The sequence below is a fragment of the Battus philenor genome, unplaced genomic scaffold (assembly GCF_028537555.1).
Source record: "Battus philenor isolate CCGP_79_NKW_IND1 unplaced genomic scaffold, ilBatPhil1.0.hap1 SCAF_3, whole genome shotgun sequence".
Classification (NCBI taxonomy): Eukaryota; Metazoa; Arthropoda; class Insecta; order Lepidoptera; family Papilionidae; genus Battus; species Battus philenor.
This window is the reverse complement of record NW_027181693.1, coordinates 1,471,663-1,496,065: the sequence shown is the minus strand read 5'-3', so window position 1 is coordinate 1,496,065 and position 24,403 is coordinate 1,471,663. Positions and strand designations below refer to the sequence as shown.

General features: G+C 34.9%; 1 protein-coding gene across 1 annotated transcript in view; it reads left to right on the top strand.

The window, feature by feature from the left end:
• Window positions 1–4,820: 4,820 nt before the first annotated feature.
• The window catches only part of HisT (Histamine transporter), an 83,822-nt gene continuing 64,239 nt past the window's right edge, over window positions 4,821–24,403 (top strand). Inside the window, exons 1-2 of the mRNA XM_068770480.1 lie at window positions 4,821–5,057; window positions 10,371–10,910. Coding sequence (XP_068626581.1) covers window positions 10,560–10,910 — 351 coding nt within the window. The 5' untranslated portion in view covers window positions 4,821–5,057; window positions 10,371–10,559. The remainder of the gene's footprint in view (window positions 5,058–10,370; window positions 10,911–24,403) is intronic.

Below are 24,403 nucleotides of genomic sequence, written 5' to 3'. Positions count from 1 at the left end.
AGTGTTCAACATGTGACGTTATTTTATTTCTCATACCAACGAATATGCAGACTCAGCGATATATTTTTGTACACATCTAACGAATTTTTACGAATTCCCACCACGCGAAACAAGAGTATAAATATTTTTGAGTTTATTTTGGTAGTGCTGAGATATCGTGATATTTTAAAACGATAAAAACAGACGTGTTGTAGATATTTACTATCGCTACAAATGAAGGATAAAAAAAAAACAATTTACTTATAATTATTTATTGCAAGAATAAATTACAAATTAAACTTATCTGCTGATTAAATATATACTTGAGTATGTGGCTGTTCGCTATAAGTGCTTTATTCTAATATGCTTGATTCTAATATTATTTATATAATAACATTCGTGCTGCAATACTGGTGAGCGTGTGGACTCTATGAACGGATTGTATAAATGAAAATGAGGGTGGTAATTTAATTATAACTTCACAAAACTAGGTAACGATAAAATATACGTAACAATAGAATGACAGAACAAACGAACTGGTAGAACGCCTAGCGACGCAAGCTATCAATATAAAAAGTATAAAAAACAAAGAAAATATATAAAGAGGTTCTATATGCCGCAGTCAGTCGCCAAAATTCATAAATTTCCATCCCATATTTGAGTGATTGTAAAATTTTCAATATGTTATTACTATAAAACTATATTGTGACAGTGTAACTTTCATTAATATGCATGAAGATTCAGCCCGAGTGTCGGATCTCGCTCCATTATACCTGACCTCATTACTGTTTGCTCCCACACCGATACCTAGCCTAGGGCACTCTGCTGAAATTGAGTCTAAATCATGAAATCGATTCTATTTTCTCGCGGCGTTCACGCTATCGCAAAAGGTTTTATTTTACATAAGTATTTTTAAGTAAGTTAAGAATGGAGATTATAGTAATAAATGTAGCTTATCTTTATCATCAGTCCACATTCATCACACATTCTTTAAGTAGTGCAGACCTCTGCATTCCTTATCTATCTACATCCGAACGCATTTCCAAGATTGACAGTCATTTTCACAGGTGGCGCAAAAGTAATATCATAATGTGAACGTGACTTAATTTTTACAAATGAAATTGAATAAAATTTACTTTGACATTTATGATGTTAATATATAAAGAATTAGTTATAAATAAACAATTGAGCGATACACACATCGACAACGTGGAGTTATTGTGACTGCTAGTTTAACAAATTTTCAGTCTGTTGTTTTAATGCAGCGTGTATTTCGTCAATCAATTGTTAGACCTTCCTTTAGATCTTTAAAATTTCGCGTTTACCGCAATAAACTACGCACCTTATAAGTTTTGAAAGCTAACATTGAAGATCATATCACCAATTTAAAGCCAGATGTTTTGCGAGGAACAAAACAAGATGCCGCAAGCCTAGTGCAATTATTTATCGATTCGGGAGCTGGCCACTTGAGCGATATAATTTTTCCTACTTGGCTTTATAAATATTACACGTATTATAAGTAACCTTTTTTCAAGTATCGAACTCTTTATTTTTAATTTATAACAAAATGGCTGCCTATTCTAATACATATTCTAATACATAACATTACTTTTGCACCACCTATCTTTACAAATCATTATCATCATTTCAGCCGTAAGTCATTCACTACTAGATATAAACCTCCACCTTGGCTTTCCAATAGCTCCATTTCAGAACCTTAAGGTCCTATGCGCTATGTATCGGTGACTTTCAATTGTTTTGGGGCTCCTAGTGTATCGGGTTAAATCCAGTCTGGCAAAGATGATCTAAATTGGCATCATATCCAATACAAACAAGACTTTATTTCCTTTGAGGATCTCTTTATATCGAGTTTAATCTCGTGGAAAAATCCCATAAGTGACCGTAACTCGTTGAGCGACCGTGAGCTTTCCAATAAGGCAAGAAGTGAAAACTACGTTTTGAGTATTGCACTTGTCGCCTTTCCATTTATAATAGCAATTTTGTAAGAAAGATGTTTCGTAAAATTGCTATACAAAATATACAGGCGCTAATTCTTAATATTTATTATATACATAAATGTCAGTTTTTCGATACTTCATTATAATACTGCTTGGTCCGCTTGCACTGTTGTATGTCTACGTTTACCACTATTACTACTTTGTGAAGCGTAATACTGGGAAAAGAAAAGACGAAATAAATTTTTACAACACTTACTTATAGTTGGAGATCCGACTCAAGCGAGTGGTACTGCTTTTTGTACCTAATGTCAAACTAACGTGTGGCTATCGACAGTCAACGCCATCTATCGGCGTGATCCGTAGTTAAAACAATTTCGTTCCCACAGACCGTGGGGTATATGTGTTACTCTATTTGACGCGGATATAGCATGGTTATTAATGTGCAAAGTGCTCCGATTTGTGTCAGATAGAGAAATGTATAAATACATATCGCGGCTCCCACTGAATAATTTAATAAGTCCAAAAATGAGACTAAAAACTAAATATAGGTTATGTCTCAAAAGTTTCAGCTACATAAAGCAGTGAAAATATATATAAGAACATAATTATATCTATTCTTAGTACGCCGATTAGGAGTAATGTTTTTACTTACGTCGTGTAATCTTTTTATTCTTGTACTTTACCTTTGTTTATTGAGAGAAAAAACATATAACTCTGCCTACCTCCGCCATTTTTATCCAGAAAATTATGGAAAAAATAGACAAGGTGTATTGGAACTCGTAGATTGCAAATATTTAAAAACCCTATTAAAATCATAACGGCGATTTTCATTTTTTTCGGTGAGGGAGGCGATATATCCCTAGGCTATGATCATCTTCTTGTAGATAACAAATATTAACAGATAAGTAATACATGTATCGTACATATCTTTGTTCCTTGGCTCTGTCAGTCTACTTAGAATTTATTCCATCATCGTTTCTGAGCAAAGGAAATTTTAATATTGTGAGAGATGAAGGATTTTCTTCAACGGTGATTGTTCAAATTGGTCATTGTAAAAATAAATCCTTTCAAAAACACCCGCCAGTTTCGAAAGTTGTATCCATGGGGACGTCGCCTATAAAATGGTTACGTATGTGCCAATAAGCTTTGAAATCCACAGAAGCTAACGGCGCACAAGACCAATCGAATATATGTACATATTATGTACAGGAGCATAATTCTAATTGAATATCTCTCGAGAACAGAGTCTCAGTTTGTTTAACTATAAACTGATTGAGATAATTGTTCAATTGTTTAATTTAATTTTTTTAATCATCTAATATTAATTGTGTACTCGTTTTCATCTTCTTCTTTCGTTTTATACTTCCTTCGTTTTTATTACTTTTACTAAAAAAATTAATGGGTAGAACAGTGGCAGACCAGCGGTAATAACTGAGACTTACGTAGCACAGTCGCAGGTTTATTTCCCGGGATACAATCTTATAAAATTCACACTTTGTACATCAATTATACAGGTTTACCACTGTTCAAAAACAAGCTTCCAGAGTACAGGCAGTCGCGTTTTCTACGTACAAAAATATTACACTGTGATCGCTAACCTGTCTGCCAAGTGTGACGATTATGGAATATCCTCCTCATGGATGGAAATATCCCGGGGGAGGCCTCCACAGAGGGCGTCTGTGAGCTAATATGCCGAAAATATTAACGTAGCTGTAAACAATTAATTATTGTTTTTTAATAATTCTCCAGGAGTGGTAAGGTGACGTCCTTACGAATATTATAATTTACAATAATTGTGTCGGCTCTTCGAAATAGAAAACGCCATTTTCAATAATATATCCCAATTAACTACTATGCTTTAGATCTATAAATATAATGCGACATTAAAAGCAAATGCTGTATTAATTATGCAGGTATTACGTACCTAGAATTACACGTTGGTCGACACGTGTATAATTAAAACCAATCGGAATTCTATAATACTTAATAAATATATGTATACACGTTATAAAAAAATTCGCACAGATATTTAAAATAACAATTGAAAACTTGAAAATATAAATAAATAAAACATTTAATGTTCTATTTTAGAACAGATAAACATTTCCTTTCAATATCTGGAATATTAATTTGTTGTTGTTTGGTAGGTTTCTGTCTTAACAGCTTGCAGCAGTTTAATATAAACATGTTGTCCTTGAAGAATTCGTCAAGGGAAACGTGTATGACAAATTTGCGGAATCCCCCTGCTTGTCTGGCTTTTTGTAGCCGTGGGTCCATTGTGTAAAACCTGTTTTAAATATCTGAAAATAATAAAAATAACATTCTTCCTATCAACCTGATGTATACGAAATTATTTTAAGTTTATTATATTAGCAAAACTTAAGCAAACATAATCATAGTTAACAAATTAGAACAGTAATTATCATCTGGAAATTACCTTGAGGTTAGCAATTACAAAGCGTAACTTATGAGTCAGTTTAAACTACCGTTCTATGAACTTTTTATCTGTTGTTATATTCTTTTAATTTTACGTTTACTGTCAGTAAATTTTTGATAGAAAAAAAATGTTTTATAAATAATATACTTATTAAAAAAAAACAAAAACATTTTTTGTGTAGTTATAATCCTAAAAGGAGAATTTGAAGCGGAAAAGAGCATATTTAAAATGCCAAAATAAAAATGAATAATTGATTTTAATTACCATGTTTAACTTTATTTATTTATTAAAGATATAGTAATTAATAACTTCATTTAAACTTTCGTAATAAATAGTAATAATAGTTTTAATCTCTTTGTTTTTATTAAGTCATAATAATCTTTGGCAGAAATGAAGTAATCCACGCGATTCTAACGCATGCGCGGTCAGTCGACGCGGAACTGTCATGCGGCATGTCTCCCATAACCTATAAGGACCAATTCAAAACAATAAATAACATCGTAGTTTATTGTGTTCGTGAGTGCCTTTATGTCTATTGGTTCGACACATCGGACGACAATCGGAATTAATTCAGTGACCACTTGCCATAATTTGTTTCTGTGTATTTCTCGCGTGTAGAATAGGCCATTCGCTCCCGGCTCTTGTGTAGTGTTTTTAGTTTGTACATATTGTGAGTATATACGGTATGTCAGTATACGTCGTACGTTAGTATATCAGTGAATTTAATGTAAATAATTCATATATTTATTCATATATATATATAAAGTATATATAAAAATTAAAATGTCGCCTCGAATCTTTCTCGGTACTATTTTTTTAACGGATTTTTTTTGTTACCATTGATTTAAAATACATTGTGTCACTATTCAGTTATAGGTTTCTTTTGCTGGCTACAAAATAGATAGGTACTGATGTGATGCATCAATAATAATGTCTTAATACCCATCCTATTTCCGTTAGAAGGAAGGGTTTACGGAAGTTACTTGGCTAGTTAGACGCGTATCTGAATTTAATATTTGTCGACGGACATTTCACCGAAATGTGTGGTCTAGCCTTTCGCCGAAAGTGTATATATATTTTTTTGTTTCCCAAGTTAAAAAGAAACTTAAAATTTTTCTGCGATCGTGTTTGTAATCCAAATTTATGGTGGTCAAATAATAAAAGTCTATTAATTAGACAATGGATTTTAAGTTTCAAGGTCAATGATCACAGATGAAATATGGTACATTTTGCATTACAAAATCAAGTGGGATTATTATTGGCTCTATGATTTATTATCTGTTGAACTACTAACGTCTTAACGTCGTAACATTCTGTACACATAAAAATATTGATTGTAAAAACATTAAAGGTTGATTGCAATTTCTAGCGTCGATTTACTTGCGATAATGCGAACGTATTTATATAAAAATAAAAATACTTTCACGCTAATATGTTGCAATAGAAGTGGTATTTTTTATGTCACTTGTAATCATGTGTCATATGTACTAATATAAATATATAGAGAGTGGCTTTTGGCACAGAAATATTTGCAAGTCCAAGTAATCAAGATCAACATCTGCCTCGATCGCAACAATAGCCGGGCCAGCCATGGCCGCGTCCAGCGATTTCTCGCAAGATTAAACATGTGTGTATCCAGGAGGATATTTTACGCTTATTATATTTGATTGACAAAGATTATTGGGGAGATTAGCTCCGCTTACCTACGAGATTAAAACCATATAATGAATTTAATGTGACGTTCTTGCCTTTTTAAAAAGAGTAAGTGTCGAATATCTGCTTTTTGAACGGTAGTATAGTTATATATATATATATATTTATACGCCTATATATACGCCTGTAAGCAGGACCTACTTAAATTGAATTTTTAATTTTAATTTATACTTTCAGAAGTCATTAGATAGAGAATAAAATTTTTATTTTATACTATTATAGTCAACTTTATAAAGAAAATAATTTTATTAATAATCACACTTCTATACGTCTTCGCTTGCCTCGGTTTGTGGGGTTACTCACTATATTTTATGTCTTTGTTTCTATGCAGACAATGTTTATATGATTAAAATTTTAATTGAAACATTATGCCGTACGAAAACGTAATTAGCTAAGTGTTAAAGTCAGTAATATCTTGGAGCGCTCCAAGAACTTGGCTTCTAAATCCGGTAACATAAGTGATACGAGGGTATACGGCGATAAGTAACCTAACTTAGCCTAAGTTGTAAACCGCAACCGTTTGATTTCTTTGATATTTTATTATTAATTCTAATTTATATCGCTAAGGTCTTGTTTTCATTTGCTAATCGTAGACAGTTGGAAGAGTGATTTCCGCTATTTGATACGGACCTTCTCTCAGCCGTGAGTCACGACAGTTTTAGATTCATGACAAAAAACAACTAACAAACTAAAATAAATGTTACTAATATTGAAATTCGAATTGAGCGTCTATGCTCAGTCGGTAAATAGAGTGGAAAGATTAGACCGTTAGTGTCGCGTCGTTTCATTTTACGAACTCCCCCCTAATATCTCATTGAACACTTTTTTGCACAAGTACAGATTGCAAAAAAAAATTCTATCGATAATTTTTATTATTTATTCTTGGCTTATTTGTATATATTCAGTACATAATAAAAACAGTTAGCAATGTTTAAGTGATGGAATCTGTAAAGCAAACACTAGGTTAATAACGCGAAAAACGCGGAGAGTACGATAATGGGCCGGACTCGCGCCGGCGCGAGATTCCTCCCTATTAACTTTTATAAGCGAGTACGGAGCCGGCATCGCGCGAAGTAACATGTCATTATCATCATGACAGCCGATACTACGTCTACTGCAAGATAAGTAAGGCGGAAAGTTCCATCCAGCCTTTTTTTACTTTCAATTTTCGTAATTATTTTTTTGGTCAAATTAAAGTGACCTATTAGATATACTATAGAACGTAAGAGCGAAAGAACTATTTAATTCACATTGTAAATCCGCTGCATTTTTAAACTGTACGGATTGTAGTTGTTACAAAAAAAAATTAGAACAATTTAAGCATTCGCTATTTTTTTGCATTTTATCTGCTAACGGTACATGCACGCGTGCCTTCGGTACTTCCGCTGAGTGGTTAGTCCACGATCGTAGCAAACGCTCGGTCGGGTGCAATGACATTCTCTAAGAGCCGTAAAAAGAATGTAATTTGATTTTCGTCAATTTTTTTTTCCAACGTTACCCAAATGCGAATTGTCACAGTAGAAATGCTGCTATCATAAAGTTTTGGTTAGTTTTTTTTTTGCTTTTTTATTTCGACTGCATCGAATATGCAGAAAAAGATGAACTATTCAAGAATGTCTTCGCGCCAATGAGGTCGTCATCGATAGGCACCCACTGCAAAGCGTCTCCCAAAACTCCACACGATGACTGGTGCAGCGCTGGTCGCATCTAGTGACTTCCTGCCACCGTAACTCTGTCATCGGTGCACTTAGTGGCGGTGGTGGTGGTGGTGATGGAGGGGGGGGGGGTTACCCACGCCGCGTCAACCGTCCCGTGTGTCGCCATCGCCACTAAAGAATCATACTCAATAAGGTGTTTAAGCATAAACCTTGAACAAAACAATAATATTTTGATAGTACCATGTATATTATCTTTTATGTATTCTTACGTACCATGAGTTGGAGATCAATAAAATTTATTTAATAAAAAATAAAATCAATGTATCAAATTAGTATTGAGCAATTTTAAGCAAATTAATGTTAAACAACAATTAGGGTGATTCAGCTGGTCCAACAAATAGGTCTTCTTTTTAATACGAGAAATCTTGCATGGTATATCTCTCCGCTGCGAGTGCAACGAAAGTCATTCTCGAAGTTATTTATTAAAACTAAGAAAACGCTTTCGAATACTACTGTAGTTTCAATGCCGGTGATCTAGTACATCTCCCTAGGATAGAGCTACAGCCCCCACGTGTTATTAAAACACACGAGGTTCAGCTCGTTTGGTACCTAGGCCAGGACATACGCGCATCACCTGAAATCTGACGTGTTATGAAGCTCGAAGAAGGGCGCGGTATAACATCCTCCGACGTTCTGGTCTCTGATGATCTCTATATCTCACTCTCTCTTTCTCTTCTTCTGCAACATTACCTTTACGCAGAAGCACCAGCGCACCTGAACCGCTCGTTGTGTATCATCGCCCTAATAAAATCTGGAAATGTCGGGTTATATTCCCCATAACGTCTTCATCATATATATTATTACCCTACACCTACCTACATAAGACTACCCTTAAATTTATAATATCATAATATTTTTTAAGAATACCCTTCAATTTTACTGGTACACATTTATTTCTTCGTCTCCGTGTCCTTCTTATAATAGAACTGTAATGGTAAACAGATGACATTGTTAAAGGTCGTCTGAAAACACTGGATGCGGGTAGTTTCACTAATTGGAAATTTTTAAGGTCTATGTCCAGCTGTGGGCTTTCTGCGACAGAAATAATAATGATGATTACTTGAACAAATTTATGTGAATTTTAAATTGAACTATTGTCTACACTTCCTGTATCATATCTCATATAAAGTTATTATAAGCAAATTTTACTTTGTCATTAAGTAAGTCTAGAAATGGTGTCGAAAAGATAGCCCTTGTTTCAACCCATAGACGACCACTGCAAAGTCTAGGCCTTCGCCAATGATATCTGTGGGAGGATATACTATAATCACCAGGCTCGGCAGGCGTGTTGGCGATTGCAATGTGGTATTGGGGTACGCAGAGGACGCTGCTCCACATCCTCTAGATCAGAGTTTCCTAAACTTTTTTTTATCGTAGACCACTTGCCATGTTTTTCCGTGTTGGGTAGACCCCCTACTTACCTTATATTGATTTCCTGTAAATTTCTAACTGTAGTGAAGTTTACTGTTAAGAACTTTAAGTAAAAACACATGTTAATTTATACATTTATTAATTGAATTTAAATTAAAACTACTCAAAATAACTTAAAATTTTGTATCTGTTATGTAAAATATACGTAACATTGAATAAACATAAAATAAACCATAAATAAAATAACACAAGCAATAAGTCAATATTTTTAGTGAGAAGGATGAACCTGATGCTTTAATAATAAATTATCAACATTTGGCGTCAATTTAGTAAGGATTAATCTTAAATCTCCTCAGCTAATTATGTCCAGTCTGTGGACCCCCATTTTCATTTCATAGACCCCCAAATTTTTTTCGCTGTCGTAGACCCCTTGCCGGTTGTCATAGACCCCTAGGGGTCGATATAGACCACTTTGGCAATCACTGCTCTAGATACTTGTTTGTGAGCAGTGACTATGTAATTAATGCATTAATTGTGGATTATTTAACAATAAATCTCAGTAATCGAACCCGCGACCTATAATCGCAAGTCTCAGTCATTACCGCTAAGCTGTCACTGCTTAAGTTAGTAATATAATATTTTAACTTAAGAGAAAGTTGCTATATTTTCAAAGTCAGTTCAGAAACACATATGTTTCCTCAGAAAAATCAACTATGTTTTTTTTACATCATGTTGCAGACATGATCATGGTTCATTTCGTTGGAACAGATCTAAAGAGATTTTCAAAGGCGCCCCACTTGATTCGTCCACAGTAAAGTATGTCGAAGTGAGGAGAATAAATTTCTCCAGAGCATATCGCAGAAAGAGCAAATAATGTTTATAAATATCGATTGAATTTCTTGTCGAAACCTTGTTCGACCTTCGCGGACTTGAAACATAATTTAAATCTACTATAAATAATTCATTATTGGACATATTTCGTCACACGGTCTTATCAGCACGGCTACGTACTAACCGACCCACTTCTGAACGTAATTAGTAACATCGAACGCAACCAGTTTTACATTCGGTTTTGTTAAATATACTTTAATCTGCGTACACGGCTCCATAGTTTTATTGTTCCGATGTAGTCGATGATATTTAAAAAAAAGTGCCGAGAAAGAGACTGCGATATTTTCTAACGTCGTTCAATAGGTTCAATGATCGTACGGATTTATTTTATGACACCTTGAAACATTCAGTATGATATAGGCATCGCCTGTGTATTATCAGTATTACTCAATATTTAATGTAAGAATTAAAACAATAGATAAAGTGTTTATAATTATATAGTTGGGACCAAAGTGATAAGACTGAACATATCCGAAGTAAATATATCGAGTTATGATTGACGAGAGATCACAAGTAATGGAGAATCCGGCTGAGCCGACGTCTTTGCTCTGCGAGACGAACTCTTCCACCCGGCTGGATGTAGCCGGAAGTGTAATGGACGGCTTAGCCGAAGAAGTAGGCGGAGTTAGATACACAGCGCACAAGTCCAGGTGGTTGATACTGGCGCTGTTTGTGATGTACTCCGCGTCAAACTCCTTGCAGTGGACCCAGTACACCATCATCCAGGATGTTGTGGTGAAGTACTACGGTGTTGAAAGTACAGTGGTTTCGTGGACGTCAATGGTGTATATGATAACGTATGTGCCTCTCATATTTCCCGCCAGCTGGTTGCTAGACAAGACGGTGAGTTTATCTAATATATTATTTTTTATTTAAAAACAATACAGGGTGATTGATTATAAATATAAAATCTTTAAAGGAGTCTACTATATATTTGGGTCATTTGTCGTCACCTTGTATTAGAGGGACCAAAAAGTAATGTCGCTTTCTTAAGTTAAATTCACACGACAATATTTTTAACTAGTTTTTATTTCTAATCAACAATATATTTACCTTATCAACAACCTTTTGCCATCTAGTATACAAAATCAAAGCCGGAGCGGTAAAAATCAATCGGTTTTTCTGTAAAATATGTCGAAAGAAACGACATTACTTTTTGGTCCATCAAATATATGATTACTCTGAAATACATAACATTCATTGGCTGTACAAATTCTGCAGGGATGGATAGTAAACAATTTCTTAATATAACATCATTACTTTATTATTTCTAAAAGCACTGATTTTGATAAGGGTGTACCATACAATAATGGATAGCAAAAGAGCTATAAATTCACTCATCTAAAGCTGCACATTGCATGTGTGCATATTTATTTATAAACGTTAATATTCCGTTTGGATCATTTATTATGAATGCCGGGATAAATGCGCAGTTAGATTCAAAAACAAGAATGAAATTGCGTTGCCAATATGAGGTATAAAGGCATCAATTAACTTAACCTTTAATAGCCTAGAGTTTCAATTTTGATACCAAATTTTTAAACCGAATGTTCACATTACTATTATTTTTTTATAGGTTGGCTGTACGTATTTTACTGTTGTATGATATTCTTTCCAACGAAATTAAAAAAAAAAAACAATTTTCCTTTCGTCTAGACACTCAAGCAAACACAGTAATATTAAAAAAAAATCACTTTCGTAAATTAAGCTACTAAGGGTTAAAATGGATAGTTCTAAATGCATCTGGATGTGAGAAAAATCCAACAACAGCTGGATTTTTTTTGTTATAAATTTAATGAAAGTAATAACATACATAACGTGCTAGTATAGCACCCGGCGATAAATATTTATATATCTATATAATCTTTCCAAAGGTCGATGTGCATTATTTATCGGCGGTATACTGTAACATCAGTGGTATTATAGACATTTAACATCGGAGTATGAGTTATACGTGTGATAAAAACTATTAGATCTATTGTTTCTGAAGATGTTAATGCTGTTAGCCCTAAGGCTTTTATAGCTTCATCGGTACTGAGTTCACGGAGCGGAAGAGTTCGTGAACTATATAAACTATTAAATGTAAAAATCAGATAAAGTGTTATAATGCACATAAAATGTCGATACTGCGATTCAATCTACATGTTACGCCATCTAGTGTTGAAGTGAAGTAACTAACAGAAAGTTGTATCTTGGAGAGAAATCTTCAAGGGTATTTGCTGAACTTTGTTGTCCCAGAGAGCACCGTTATAAATCCGTCCCGTGCACGTGTAGCGTTTGCGTCAATGAGTCAATTGACTAACTGTACTGATTTCATCTTACGTAAAAAAATAAATTTTACCTTCATATCATATCATATCATCATTCTCTTTTCAATGGTAAGATTTTCGTTGCTGCACACAGGTGTTTCTCAGAGACATATAAAAGGTTTCGGTTGAAAGCAGCCTACTAATGACATTGATAAGGTTAGGTTAGGTAGCTTAGTTAGGTTAGGTTACATTGATAGCGCAGAGGGCGACCACCGGGGGGGGGGGGGTTTAGTGGGTAGGAATCCCACATACCTTTTATTCGCATACCGTAGATATTACTATATATTCGAGTAAATATTTTAATAAATCTTTTTCAATTCAACCGGCGCCTTATTTTCCCTCACATCGATATCCATTAGAAAAATGTCGTCAGTGTACCATTTGTGTAATCTGCTTGCTTTAATATTAATCAACTGTGCAAAGATTGCGGATTCGAGACAAATGCGTGTATGATTGCGATAACGTTATAAACCCAGATAGTTTGAGAAATTTTTATATATACGTATATCTAGGTATTTAAAAGATAGCCAAAAGTTATTAAAATACCGAAATTATATTTAAATTTATTGAAAACATATAAATTAAAGTACAAAATATGTATGTTGTTGTAAATATTGAAAATTAAACACCTAAAAATTAATTAAGAATATTATATACTTTTAAATAAATGTTTTAAAAAATATCAGAAGGACAGGAAAGTTCTGTCGACATATTTTACAGAAAAATCGATTGATTCGTTACCGCTCCGGCATTGATTATTTAGATGACAAAAGGTTGTTGATAACAAAGGTGAATATATCGTTGATTAGAAATAAAAACTTGTTAAAAATGTAGTCGTGTGAATTTAACTTAAGAAAGCGACATTACTATCCGATCCCCCTAGTATATATAAACACACGCTTATACATATATTTTGTTAAATAGAAAATGTGATTTGTGGGAGACGATTTTATGATATGGGGAATTATTATTTTTTATATTTTTTAAGTCAACTGAAATCCTTGACCGCCAGGTAGCAGAAACCTTTTATGTAGAGTATATATTTTTTTTAATATAGCTTTTATTTTACAATTTACGTTTATATCTACTCTCTTGTCAATATATGTGCGTCAATATCAATTTCTATTTATACATTGCTAATTATCTGCTTTTATCTTTTGATTATATATATTTTATTTTTAGTAATTTTCTATCCTACTCAATCTATAATGTTAGTTACAATTTGTGTGCGTGCAATTTATTTCTCAAAAATATACAAAGGACTCCTTACGAAACACTCCGACGTAAAACAAAGTGCAAAAACTCATCAAGACATCTTTCCATCTCACACAACTACTAAGCGGGCACAGGAACTGCAAGCAGTACTTGCACCGTTTTAAAATAATCGACAACGATTCCTGCCCATGTGACGGCTCCACAGTACTGACTTTTCACCACTTATTCAGACATTGCTCCCGATTCGAATCCAAAAGACGTAACCACGTGACCTAATGTGAAAATCTTAATACACCTCCGTTCAAATTACCGGCTCTACCCAGGAAAATTTACAACAGAATCTTTTGATGAGTTGGCCCGGCACATTGTCCTAAACCTCAAGGCATTTAACGGCTTGAAATAAAATAATGTACCAATTATTGTATAATTGAGTGATACTTTCAAATTGTAGTGTTTATATGTATAAATTTTAGCTGTATTTGCACACAAGAAAAATTGTAAATAATGAGGTAACGCTGTCGTGCCTCGCAGCTGGGAGAAGAAAGATCCGTATCAAATAGCGGCAACCTCCCAACTGTCTGCTCTTAGTAAGTAAAAGAAAAAATATATTGTAAACAAACATTAACGATACAAATTAATAAAAAACAAAATACACGGCTTAGACACACATAGCTTCTGTTTAGACATGGGGTATTAGATACCGTGGTGTTATTATACTATATTAAATTCAAATAAAGATAGTCAGGTTTCAAATCTAATTTTACTAGAGCACGCGGTAGAGGAGTTTAAACACTTGATCCACGATTTGCCGACGCGATTAGCGCATAACAGTAATGTCCGATAACAATCTAACGTTTATTATCAGGGATAATCGGATAAGTTTCATCGCACGATTGATACGGGTAATCAATGAACTCAGCAGAAGCTATATATCGCAGTGTATACTTACGCTACATGCAGAGTGCCCGTGCAGTTCCGTGATAATGTCCGTGCTTAGCGACAGGAAGAGAGGCTTCACCAAGATGATCGACCCACCATGGGCGATCGACTCCAGAAATAATCTAGCTGGAAGCGTAATGGACGGGTGCACACCTAGAACAGGTTCTAAATATAAACCGTATCCATCCAGATGGATGATGCTAGCTCTGTTCGTAGCCTATTCAGCGTCAAATTCGATGCAGTGGACCCAGTATACCATCATCCAGGATATCGTGGTGAAGTACTACGGTGTGCAGAGTACAGTGGTGTCGTGGACGTCGATGGTGTTTATGATAACGTACGTGCCTTTGATATTTCCAGCCAGCTGGTTGTTGGACAAGACGGTTAGTCAAGTTGTTTTTTTTTTATTTAATTATAAACATTTTTGTAAAACGGAGATAAAAGATCAGCGTGCCAGACTCTTCCGCGGTATCGCGCTGAGGAGGTCTACACGTGTTGAGTCCATTTTTACTATTTAATGGACCCTCCTTGTGGGGTCGTTTCGTTCCCCCACTGGTGTAGTGCAATTCGGGTATTTTTTTTTCATTTTATACATAAGTTTTATCTTCATCTATGTCCTTTCATCCTTCACAATCTCTATCTTTCTGCACATTCGTATGCGGGAATAATGTTTTTATTTATTTATTTGATTAGGCAGATATATTTTTTTTGTTTATTATGTATTATTTTGGTATTATATATGTTCAGATCTGCGGCGCATGTAAGTTAAAAATACCGTACAAGCTGCCGTATACATATTGGTTGTTATGTATTCCTTTATAGACAACATATGTATTGTTGTGAAAAAAAAACATCAAATACGAAAAGATGACTGATTTAACGTAAGAGGAAATATCTGGATTACGACTGTAGACAACCAGAGAGATCTTTATGTCAAAATAGTTCCTCCCGTGTGCAATTTTCTCTAAGAAAAGTGTTTAAATCAATTGAAAAACGTTAAGCCATGAAAAGTTCGTACAAGTAGCCGACGTGTGTGGTCTAGCTCTGTCGCAATTTATTTTTAATTAATGACCCCTGTTTTTGGAGGCCGGTTAAGTTTAAAATTTGATAACATGAGTTTTTAAATTTCTATTCTAGATTTTCTTTCGTCCTTCACATTATCTTTTATTCATTCCGTTTACGTTTCATACGATCTGTCATTCTTAGCTTGTAGATCTTCTTTCTTACATCTCCGTCGTTTATCTATATTCTCAAATCACAATTGTTTACAATAATTATCACAGATTTTTTTTCCTGTTACACTTTAGCCAGTGGTTGATACACGTCGTCTGTCAATAAAAAAGATCTTTGATTGAAGAGTGGTGTCGGAAAAGATTTGTAGGTAAGCGATTTGGCGATATAATATGAAGGTTATAGTGTTGTACCTAAATGTATATTGCCGACAACAAAACTTGATTCCAATACAACATCTTTTGATGTACGAAAAATAGCTGGTAATCGCTGGCATTTAATAAATAGCGGTCTGTATGAATCAGCCCAATGAGATCAAAGACTCCACTATTCTTTCGACCACAGTCACTCGAGAAAGGTGGAAGACCAGGGCGTGGCTCGTTCCTTTCAGCAGCAAGGAAATAATACTCGAATAGCGCGGCCTCTCACGAATTATTAGTCAAAATAATTAACAATACAAGCGCCTAATTAGCACTTTTGTACGAAACGTTGTAGCGATGATATGGCTATATCCGCACGGCAACTCTCGCCAATCCAAAACGAGGGTAGTCAAATAAAAATTAGTGGAGTTTTTTTTATATTTTCCTTCCCACCTAACATTGGGCAAAGGATTGGAACATATTATTTTTAACGATCGAGGCTTAAAATCGCGGTCACATTGACATATATGATCTTCTTTTTATGTGTATATAAATAAAATTGAAATGTATGTTTGTGATATTAAAATAACCGTTTTTTACTACACTGATATGTATACATATACAAGATACATATATAAATTACGTTTTTATAAATTTTTGTCTGTCTGTTTGTGATTCTGTCTCTATAGATTCTACGTCTTTAAGATATATATTGACTGCGTTCAATAATGGGCAAATATTTATAGTAATTTTTGGATAGAACATACTTAGTCAAATAATAATATATCGTGAGAATTTTTTCTTAATTTGAGCATCGAAATTGTATCACCGTTACCATTTAACCGACAGACAGGAGACCGAATTGACTCTGACGACGTTTTGTATTATACATTGACCTTTGGAAAGAGATAGTCGGCGAATTTCGGCTTAGTAGAGCGATATCCCTGTCCCACACTACCTATGTGACGTTTTTTCAGTCGTGCGACAAAGATAACGCTCTACGAAGCCGAAATTAACCATTATCTCTTTCTAAAAGTCGATGTGCAATATTTATCGCCGGGTATTGTACCGGCTAATCTCAGAAATTGTATTGATTTTGACGTGATTTATAATGGCAGGTAGCTGATGTAATTAGATGTAACGTAGGCTAGTTTTATTTTAGAAAAATTCTTAAACGAAAAAAAAACTAAATAGTATTTTTTTTGTTAAATTCACACACGGACGTAACCGCAGGCACAGCTAATGTAAAATATAATTAGTGTTATATATAAACATCTATAAAATTATTCGTTATTTCTATTATATTAAATTATTAACAATTCTATAGTTCGTTGATGAGATTACAGATTTGCTATATCTGATTATGTCAAACATTGGATTTAAGTGACTTATTCATAGTTTGTTACGTAATGGTATTTGAACCAATCCGTTTATCTACAGCTCCAATAACGATAAACACAACTAAATAAACATCTTACAATATAAAAAAATACGGTACTTTGTTTTGCATGTTAAATATACTACCAAAAAACGAACCCGCTTTTGCAAGACATGCTTCTTAAAGCAATGTTAATCTCTAGTGGATTACCAATGCTATTACAACAAGATAGAGTTATCATATGTGTTAGATAGTATTAGACGGTTAAATCTATTGGAAAATTCCTTTACTTGTAACGTTCTAGAATCTCGACAATTTGAAAAGTATCATTTCTTTTTAAACGGTTTTATTTAGTTCGACCCCTACGGAATTTATTTGGGTCAAAATTAGAAATTAAAATTTAAACATCTTCCCGTTGTCAGATTGATCTGAAACTTGGTACACACATTTAATTTAGATGACAATACAATATAATAAAATCAATAACATTATAAATATAAGATGGCCGCCGATACAAAATGGCAGATTACATATTTTTCCTTAACCCCCTCAATATGGGTATCAAATGAAAGGGCTTCACTAGTAAAACATGATGATTATGTCAAAACTAAAATTCAAGATGGACGCCGTTCCAATATGGCGGACTAGGTACATATTATTCCAAAACCACCACAATATGGGTATCAAAAAACCGTTTAACTTAAAAGTTTTTTAAATATATTTATTTAGTTTAAATACATTATGTAATTAAGTGATAAAATTATTTACAATTAATACCCTACTATACAAATTCAAAACTAATTTATTACGTAATCAGACTATGATCACATTAATCCAGTACCTAAGGGTGCAAGTATACAAAATCAAGCAAAATTAAACTTTATCAGCACGGATGACGACTCAATTTAAACTGGTCGTGGCCTGCGTAAGACGAATAGCTCCTTGTGTTCGGGTTAATAATGTTACGTTACAGAGAATTTAGTGAACACATTCAGAGGTCCTTGAAGATATTACGTTGGCAACTAGGAAACAATGTTTGTGTGGTGGCGCAAAAGTAATGTCATAATGTGAACGTGATTTAATATTTGTAAATTGCGCCAAAAGTCACTACGTAAGAAAAGGACCAATATTTAGCCAACACAGAGTGAGTGAATGAGTGAGAAAGGGTTTGGTACTAATCGGTGTAACATAACTCCTGAAGATGCCTCGTGGATGGATGAAACGTGTTGAGTGATTTGGCGGTGGCAGTTGTGTGATTCGCATTGTTTGCCGCATACGTATGTATCAGCGGGCTGGCGGGCGGTGCACTTTGTTGCACGACTACCACTGCATGTGCGGAGTGGCTAAATATTGGTCTTTTTCTTACTTAGGATGGATTTCCGCAAGGTAACGCCTGATTCCATTAAATGTCACTACGTTTTGACTTTTATGATATAGATATATAGAAAATTATTTTTCAATAAGCTATGAAGCGATACACGCCTTAATAATGAGGAAATATTTTTATTGCTTATTATAAAAAAAGTGTCTTGGTTTAACGCAACGTGAATTTCGTCGTCGTGATCCATTCGCCTGAATAATAAAGCCTTTACCGTTAGAAACCTCACACCTTATAAGCCTTGAAAGCTAACATTAAAGTTATCGACAATTTGGAGACATGCGAGTAACAATTCGATATGTCTTATGTTGTTTAATTTGAACATCCCATTGGACTTTGTTCCGACTAACAATCACATCAGATGTTTTACTTTTAACAATACGTACTTATCAATTTTACAGTATATATACAAATTTCAAAATTGGAATTTTCAAGTAATTTCCAATTTCAAGTTGGAAGCAATAATTCTATTAAGTTCGCGTCATAACTTTTGAACTAGAGGCGAGCGCGACCGCCCCAGCTGCTGGGCGGGTTCAAGTTTTTAATGCTTGTCAAGGTAGCGTGCAGTTTCAATTACACCAGCACTTCCTGCACCAGTTTCTGATGTAAGCAGAAATTTATAAACGAGATGGAGACGAGTACATATGCATACTTATATCAGGAACATACAGTTATGCAATTAAAAACATATTTAAAGAAATCAGGCGTTACCTTGCGCAAGTCCATCCTAAGTAAGAAAAGGACCAATATTTAGCCACTTCCGCACATGTAGTGGTAATCGTGCAAAGTCACTCTTTGTTTGGCACTAATCGGTGTAACATAACTCCTGAAGATGCCCCGTGGAGGGGCGAAACACTTGTTGAGTGATTTAACGGTGGCATTTGTGTAATTCGCATTGTTTGCCGCATACGCATTTATCAGCGGGCTGGCGGGCGATGGACTTTGTTGCATGACCACTGCGGTGCGGACCATGTGCGGAAGTGGCTAAATATTGGTCCTTTTCTTACTAATTAGAAACATAGATTAAGTTTGCACTTACCAAAAGTTTTTTTTTATTTTAATTTTGTTCTACTTATTAAGTATGATAATAATAATAAATAAGTTTTCAAAAGATACACAGCAGCGTCCTCTGCGTACCATACCATCGCACAACGATCGCCAAACCACTTGCCGAGCGTGGCGAATACGGTATATCCACCCATAGATATCCTTGAGAGGCATTGCAGTGGGCGTCGATAGGCTGAAAATATGATTATAGATAACATACGTAAGGGGAATAACAAGTTTTCCCTTTTCGCAAGATTAACGTGGACATACAGATGTATAAAATACTACATTAATATATACAAAGTTACACAATAAGACAAAAGCTTATAGCAAACATAGGATATCTAACAAACTTAATTGCAAACTAAACATTTTGATATTTGTATACGAATTCGATCGTATATTTTAGTTTTAATGCACATAGATTCTACCTTACTCTATTTTGTGAATTAAAAGTTATTATTTTTATTATTATTGTTCAATAATTAATGTCTCATTTCGTATAATAAATCACACACAGTATGATTAATAAGTCGCTGAACCGAAAGTCAATTGACCATCCGTACGTAAGTTTGTGTCAAATTTTTAATAAAGATTTCCACAACCATCTAATAAGTCAGAAAAACATTTGTTGTTAACTAAGGAAATGCTTGTTCAATGGCTCAATAGTCAAAACGCTGCTTCAACCCCACCACTCTTAATCCTTTTACCGGAAGTTGTCACAAAAGAGATACGGGGTCGAGTAGTGTTGCCATTTAAGAAAAATAAAACTACCTTTTTATAAAATTATTACACAGGGTAACAAAATATAAACTTATAACTTATACATTGCTCGCGTCTCCGTATTTTGTGTATCCTAGACACAGTACTCTCTTTTCAATGTACGAGTAACATTGAGATGTGACATTGTACGTGATGAATACAGATGTATATGCTCTCGTCGAAATTCGCATGTTGTATTGAAACCGTTTGGGACCTGGTTTTATTACGTGGCGTATTTCAGCGCCCTCCGAAAATGCTTTACGGATTATTTACGAGATACATTACACATACGACAACCGGAAAATTACACGAGTATCAATTCTAATAAATATGGTTGGGTTATTTATTCAAATACGTTACATTTATATATATATATATATATATTAGTATGGCTTACCTAGCAAGGCCTTAGGATCTAATCAACCCATATGTGTATGCGTATAGTTATAGAAGTATATAGTATAGTTATAGAAGCGGGAAATCGCTGAATACGAGTAGAGCAAGATCGGCTATTGTTGCCATCGTTGGGAGAGGCATATGCCTTGTAGGGGGCGCCCATCACCTGAAAAGAAGATATTTGTACCTAACATATCAACAAATAGGCAAAATATATATATTTTGAGAGCAAGGAATAACTAATAATATATAAAGACAGCGTGACAAAGATTCTTATTTCTTTCTTCTTCCTTATTCTTTTCTTCTTTCATATTTAATGGAATCAGGCGTTACCTTGCGGATCATCCTAAGTAAGAAAAGGACCAATATTTAGCCACTTCCGCACATGCAGTGGTAGTCGTGCAACAAAGTGCACCGCCCGCCAGCCCGCTGATAAATGCGTATGCGGCAAACAATGCGAATCACACAACCGCCTCCGCCAAATCACTCAACACGTGTTTCACCACTCCACGGGGCATCTTAAGGAGTTATGTTACACCGATTTGTTGAGTGATTTAACGGTGATAGTTGTGTTTCGCATTGTTTGCCGCACGCGCATTTATCAGCAAGCTGGCGAGCAGTGCACTTCATTGCACGACTACTGCTACATAGCGAAAGTAGCTATATATAAAGCTTTGAAAGCTAACATTACAAAATATATCGCCAATTGGAGCCCGATGTTTTACAAGTAACAATTCAATTGTAAATCGAACGCAATAATACATCAACTATGGAAGTGGCCGCTTTAGAAATATAATTATTTACAATTAATGCCATCAATATTACACTTTCAAATATTGTTTTTTCAATAACAGAGCTCTTTTTTAGGTTTATAACAATAAAGCTATCGGTTCAAATTATGACATTACTTTTGCACCGCCGATTATTAATTACGTAGAGAATTTAAAGAGTTAGTGGTTTATTAAAAGACGTTTGTAACACTTTATCAATTTATTTAACACACGAACAAATTTTTATTAGCGCTTGAGTGCGAGCAAGAAGGACGTGCATTCGTCGTGGAACTCTGGGGCGCACTGTGCTCCGCGACCGAGTGAAAGCGGGCAATAGAACAAAGGCGCAAAAGAAAAGTAACAAAAGGTCTGCGCCCGCGTCACCGGTGCGTGCATGTGCTCGCTGCACTAATTCGGCACACTAAGTTTGCCCGTCGGCTACGCTCGCCCTCAAATTCTTACACCTATTATTCATTCAGACATCACATCAGTGTATATACGACTCTCACAAATTCCCTTGTATACAACGATGACATATGTTATCCTCTGGATTGGCAGTCATGGGATTATCGTTTACTCTATCGGGATTAGGTCTCGTTCGGTGACCACACGCTGCCGTGATTAATGGATAAAGTTATATAGTTCGGCGCTCTGACGTGTTTAGCCCCCGATACATAAACAATATTGCTTTTCGGTAGTCAGAGCCTATATTTACTAAATTACAATTTCTAGACGGGGGGGGGGGAGGAATTTCCTCATTGGACGCCTGGGAATGGAGGGCCCAGGCAGTGTCAGACTTTTACTGACTAAAACCCTCCACCGTCGGCTCTGTTACAATTAAGTTTCTAAATATTTTTGCCTATTTTCTAATATTCCTATAGTATTAACTCCTATTTATATTACACTAATTATTTTCTTAAGCTATTTACATGTTTTTATTAGTCTATTCTTATAAGTGAATTCTACGTTTAATTTGTCTCCATTTATAGCTAGCTCAGATCTAATAGAACAATAAAAATAATTTTATTGAGTTGTTTTAGGTTTAGGATCTGACTTTCTCTGCTGGTCAAGTGGCATTAGCAGTTTCCATTGGTTAAAGGTGGCAGGGCCCAGAAACTTTTGTGTATTGGGAAAAATCTTATAAATGGATACAGATTTTCTGCCCTCTAGAGGAAGATCAGGGCTATGTGTGCTTTGTGTGACAAAGAAAAAACCACAAAACTAACTATTTAATATCAGATCTGACAAATATCTCAGTCATTGTCACGGGACAAGCATTAGTTTGGTCATACGTCGATATGATCGTGGTCGCGTTTCCATTGTAACGTCCGTTGTCGCAGGACGTGCGATTGCGGAAAGGCACGCGTTGATTTACGAGCGTCGAAGACAATTAATCTTGCTTTAGCTGGACATGTGTGCACTGGAGCGTGCCTCATACGGTCACCAGTGTTGGGTTAAAGTAACCGTCGTAACCTTGCTTGCGTGATCAATTATTATGTTTAAATTAATTAATTTTGGTTTAATGCTTAGAAAAGATTGATCATTATTTCTGCATATGAATTCCCAGTGCAAGACGTAATCGCACCCCCAAAGATATCTGCGAGATGATATACTATAATCGCCACAACAATATTTAATTACTATTTAATATTTTTTATCTAAATAATAATGCATAAGTTCAAATATATAATTGGTATACACGAAGTTTAAGTATAATGTGTGTGAGTGAGCGTGCGTGTGTGTTTGTGTTTTTTTATTTATGAAAGCCTTAAAGGGGTAATTTTATAGCACATTTGTTAGCAAAACCTTCCGGAATGGTTGTACCATGCATTGATTGAAAATAAATGACTTATACATTCGGAGTGAATGTAAAGATTTTACACCTGTAACTAATCATCCTGTAGTTTTTTTGGGCTCTTCTCGATTACGGTGCTTTGGGGCTTAAACTTCTGGTTTCCTCCATCCTTCCTTCCTAGGTGGTTTTTTCTCAGATTATAAATAGTATAGATATACACCAACACACTGTACCGTTAAGAGGCTGTTGTTGGTAAAGCATTGGTTGGTTGAGCATTGATTTAAATTGCTGTGGCTGGTGCGCGGGCGCATTGGAATGTTTGTTATAAAAACAAATATCCGCTGAACCAATAGCACACTTCCACGACCCCACGCCATTTGAGATGTACCGTTCCCCGCCAAAGGTTTGAACAATTTTTTGCTGTATTGCGATTTATGAGATGTTTCTCGTGTTTATATTTTTTGATTAAAATTTTAACTAAGATTTATGGGACGTAAACTTGCAATGTTACCACACACACACGCACCCAAGCACACGCAACTACAATGTGTGCATACTTACACAGAGAAAGATAGTCCTACACACGCACTTATACGCGTGCACACACACGCACACACGCGTGCACTATTCCGCCCGATACAACTAAGTAATGTTGTCCTTAAATAATGTGTGTGTTTATTATTGGTCTAGTTTTTTTGTTTACTTCCATCAGCACATTCCATGCCATGTGGGGCGTACACGACCCACGCTGCACTTTTAGTTTCGGCCATTTGTAGTTCTCACTAAATAAATGCATTTAAAAAACTTTTAAATTAAACGGTTTTTTGATACCCATATTGTGGTGGTTGTGGAAAAATATGTACCTAGTCCGCCATATTGGAACGGCGTCCATCTTGAATTTTAAATTTTGACATAATCATCGTGTTTTACTAGTGTAGCCCTTTCATTTGATACCCATATTGAGGGGGGTTAAGGAA